The sequence below is a fragment of the Gouania willdenowi genome, chromosome 21 (assembly GCF_900634775.1).
Source record: "Gouania willdenowi chromosome 21, fGouWil2.1, whole genome shotgun sequence".
Lineage (NCBI taxonomy): Eukaryota > Metazoa > Chordata > Actinopteri > Blenniiformes > Gobiesocidae > Gouania > Gouania willdenowi.
Window position 1 is genome coordinate 1,676,599 of NC_041064.1, and position 4,859 is coordinate 1,681,457.

At 40.5% G+C, this 4,859-nt stretch overlaps 1 protein-coding gene across 1 annotated transcript; it reads right to left on the reverse strand.

Moving 5' to 3' along the window:
* Window positions 1–2,587: 2,587 nt before the first annotated feature.
* On the reverse strand, window positions 2,588–3,469 carry lrrc3 (leucine rich repeat containing 3). The gene has a single exon (XM_028435812.1). The coding sequence runs from the start codon at window positions 3,395–3,397 to the stop codon at window positions 2,765–2,767; it is 633 nt and encodes a 210-aa protein (XP_028291613.1). The 5' UTR covers window positions 3,398–3,469; the 3' UTR covers window positions 2,588–2,764.
* Window positions 3,470–4,859: the final 1,390 nt, after the last annotated feature.

Sequence of the window (4,859 nt, forward strand, 5' to 3'; positions counted from 1 at the left end):
TGCAACAATTATAATGACGGTACCGATTTAAAAAAGATAAAAGGAAAAAACAACAGAAAAGCCCCTTACACTGCTGAAAACAGAGCGTAGGGGGCGCCATCGCTCCGTAGGGGAACAAAATTCCAACATCATGGTTCCTCTACGCTCATTAGTGCTGGAGAGAACCCTGTTGTTCTTTCTTTGAACAGAAACACAACACAGTAGGAAAATGATTCGTGGTTGTACATCCTGCCCAGATTAATACACACACACACACACACACGTCCCAACCAACAAGTGAAACAAACTATTCTGACAAAGACTTGGACTAATACAAAGACTGGGAGTTTACATGTTCTCCATGGGTTTAGAATCTTCTCCACAATTTAAAAACCTGCACAAAAGTTTAATCAGAGCTTCTAAAATGAGACGTTAAAGTTTATTTAATGTACGTTTGCGTAGCTAACGTGTTTCTCAGGCCGTGGTGCAGAGTATTAAACAACTGACTGAGTCTGAACCACAACAGAAGCAAGAAAACATCCTATGCTTTTATTTTGAAGGTGATTTACTGATCTATTCTAACAGAGTAAATTGATTTCTATTCTTTTTAAATTGCACTTTTTGTTGAATTGGCTGAAATCATTCAGTGTTTGCTGTCACAGATTCAAAGGGCGGTACCGATCTGTAATATTGTGTTAAATATACTTTATCTAATCATAATGTATTTAATTTGGTTCCCAGAGACAAAGCCGTGGTGAACGCTTCCTTCAGAGTAAAAATATCTTAACATGAAGCTTTGTTCCCACAGATTCTGTCGTTAGACGTTTTATCTGTGTAATATTCCTCAACATGAACTCAAGCTGTCCTGAAAACGTGTTGAAATACTGAATTTTATTGTGAAGTAGGAGCCCTGAAACCTTGGTTCACCATAATCTGAGCATAGGATTAGACATGGTGATGGTTATTAAAACACAACACACACACACACAGAACATGTAACCTGAGCTCAGAGTTAATGACACCTGCACCTTTTTCTTCTTCTGTTCAGATCATTGTTGGTCCAGGTAAAGTTCTCCGTCTCATTCAGGAACATAGATATGTCGTCTGTCAGAGGGAGATGAGTTCTATTCTCAATAACAAACAAGTCAGCCTGTGACTCTTTAATATTTCTAACAAACATAGAAATAGAGAAAGCTAGGGCTGGGCAATATTTCGAGATTCAAGATATATCGAGTTTTCTATAGAAAAAATGACAATATTGCCTATATCAATATATAGATATATATTTTTTTTAATCTGTGTACCCACATACAGAAAAACAACACGGAAGTTGATCACAAGAAATGAGGAGCACCAGTAGATTCATTACACTACCTCTGGTTCCTTTAATCACACATCATGTGCATGATTTATGTAACATCCATTTTTTATTTATGTAATAACTAGGGATGTAACGATTCACTCAACTCCTGATACAATATGATTCCATTCATGATACTGGGTTGAAAATACGATTCTCTCACAATTTATTTTACAAAATGGGACTGTAGACAAATGATATCATATAAAATATTCCTTTTTTTTTTTTCAGGAAAATACTGTACTATTTTCCTTTTATTTTTCATTGTCAAAAGAATCCCATGATAAACTATTCAAAACAATGCAATTGAATTAAATAAAGGAATAATACAAATGAAGAAGAAGCCTATTAATTCTGGTTCTATAGTAAATAATGCAAAACTACATAATAGTTCTTTTTAAAAGTGCAACTAAAAGTGTATTTTGTGCCTTAACAATTGGACTTAAAAAAAAAAAGTCATTGCACTGTATTTACGTCAGATATTTGTTTGAACCAGCAGGGGGCGCTGGTAACCCAGTGGTCGGTTGGCATGTAGATATTCTTGCAGTGAAGAAGAGATGCTATGCTAGCAGACAGAGCTATTAGAAAAACGTGACTTTTACAGATATTCACGTAATATTACAGATATTCTTTCGGTGCTAAAGGGGTAAGGAATCATTTATGAACATGTTTAAGAGTAGAAGGCAGCCAGAAAGAAAGTATTAGCAGATTCCGTCCGCCGCCTCCACTTCTGGACAAGAGGATATATAGCGCCCTCTGCTGTTTAAAAAAGTACTGCGATTCAATTTTCAGTTGATATGAACCGTGATACCTATGAATCGATTTTTAACTGCCTTACGATTAATCGTTACATCCCTAGTATTAACATTTCAATTAATCAGTTCATCAGTCATGTGACTTATGTGTTGCTCTTTTTAGTCCTGTAATAAAGTCCGCCCCCCTGTGTGTCCCCTGTGTGGTGAGATTAAAACATGAAGCTGTTGTCCTAGTTTCCAGTAAATATCAAAATATCACACAAACGGAGCACGATTAAATTTTAAAACAGAAAAATGCTGCTTATCTGTTTTCTTATTTTTCTGTATTTGTTTTGTTATAAGTTGGTTAAACAAAATAACCACACTGTTTATTTGTTAACAAAGGGTACTCTAACCCAGACCTTCTCCTAAACATCCACACTACAGAACTCACTCACACGTGCTGTCTCTTATAGTAGTAGTCTGGTCTGTTATAGGGAAAAAAATTGTGCATAAAATTTGGCATACTTGCAGTTTTTGATCTGACATTCATTTTTTAATTAAGATTATTGAGATTTATATCGTATATCGCCATTTTGAGAGAGAATATCAAGATATGAGTTTTGGTCCATATTGCCCAGCCCTAGCATGTAGAGTGCAACGCAACGTTAGGATTTAACAGTTGTTCCTGCTAGAGGACGGTACTGATGGTGTCAAAGTCTCTGCTGATCTGGGAGGTGCTGGGTAGACTCTTTAGGTACTCCAGGTGCCTCCTGGCGTCTTCCTGGTTGTGTCTGATGTAGTAGATGACATAGGCGATGACCATGGCGAACCAGCCAAACATGGTGACGAACATGGCCACGTCTGTTGTTTTGTGGTGGAAGTTACAGAAGTTGATCCCTGAGTCCAGAACCTGGATCAGGGGTCTCCCTGCGTACTCGTCCTGCACGGCCGTGTGACACACCACCTCGTTGACTGTCTCCGGGTCCAGACGCAGCTCCCTGAGGACCTCTTGCAGCGTGCACTCACAGTGCCACGGGTTGTTGGAGAGGCTGACTTTAGCACGTAGCCGAGCAAACACCTCCTTGGGAACACGTTGGATGTTGTTGTTGGATAAGTCCAGGAGGAGGAGGCTGTCGTAGACGCCCTGGAACGCCCCCACGTCCACCCGCTCTATGTGGTTGTTGGACAGATCCAGCTGCTGCAGGTGGTGCAGCTCTTTGAAGGCGTGGTTGGGCACGTGTGTGATGCGGTTGGATGCTAACAGTAGGATGCTAGTGTCGGTTGGAAGGTCTGAGGGGATCTTCTCCAGGTTACGAGACATGCATTGAACCACGGTGAGGCTGTTCTTCTCCACACAGAGACAACCTGAGGGACAGGACCACACTGGAGCCCAGGCCAGGAGCGTCCCCAGGATTAAGCCCCACCCTAGGGTGCACCCCCACCCCCAAGGAACCATAGCTTCACCCCAACATATGAACAAACTCGTTAACATCCACGTGATGAGCTTCTGTAGAGGATTCTGATCCCACAGAGCAGAGATGTCAGCATTGTGATGGAGGTCAGAAGTTCACAGGCTGAGAATGTGAAGTTCATCTGGAACGTAGAGAAGAAGAAGTGAGAACAGAAGCTGCCACCACTCAAACACTGTGAAGAACATGAGTTCCACATGAACAACCATCACCATACCCACTGATGATCTACAGAGTGAATGTTGATGAGAGGATTCCTAACCTTTTCTTTTAAAGTTGATGGAAAAAGTAGATTTTATTCTGCTCCAATCATTTTTAGATTGTAACGTCTTAATGAAGTGTTCTAGTCCAGTTTTAAACTCGTTCACACTACCAAGTCTTTTATTATTTACCGACCCTGGTAGCCAGGCCATTTCAGTTCATTTGGATCATACCATCCTTAGAGAACTTGGTCGATATTAAAGGTTCAGCCCTAGCTGGTTTAGGTCTTATCTTGAAGGGAGAAGTTGTTTGGTGAAATCGGGGCAGTTTTCCTCCCTATCGTCACCCCTCAGCTGTGGGGTGCTTCAGGGCTCCACCCTAGGCCCTATTGTTTTTCTTTATTCATGCTCTCATTAGGTCTTGTTTTAAAAACATGGCATTTCTTTACATTGTTACGATGATGATACACAACGATACAAAAATCTATTTATTTTCATTTATAATTACAGCATCTCTTCTGAAGATGAACGTTCCGTCATTAAACGTTAGCGTGCTCATCTATCATAATTAACTTCCTTCAAAGCTTCGTATTTTGTTTGTCAGTCTGCTGCTGCACACCCTTATATAATGCAGGGGTTCTCAACCTTGGGGTCATGGCCCCATTTGGGGTCGCCAGTAGTGCTGTCAAAAAACTTGATACTGAATAAAGTATCGATACCAAAAGGTGAGTATTGGATACGATACTTGTTAAAGTATCTATGGTATATCTCCAGTTTTTTTTCCTCGCTTGTTTCAATTGACACAACTTTATTCGCTGCTGCAGACACAAACACACGTGTAGCCCCTCCCCTCAGCTGCAGCTGAACACACTACCCCATCATAACACGAGCTGATGTCAGCATGGCTAGTGCTGCTGCTAATCAACAGATCAGTTGATTAGTAAAAAAAAAAAAAAAAAGGATCATGGCTAAATAATTTGAAAATGGTTTGACTTCAGAATGTCACTGTGTGTGAGTGTGTGTGTTGTCACTGTGTGTGAGTGTGTGCGTTGTCACTGTGTGTGAGTGTGTGCGTTGTCACCGTGTGTGAGTGTGTGCGTTGTCACTGTGTGTG

Excerpts from the sequence above, each read along its gene's own strand:
- lrrc3 (XM_028435812.1), bottom strand. The coding sequence starts at position 3,397 with ATGTCTCGTAACCTGGAGAAGATCCCCTCAGACCTTCCAACCGACACT.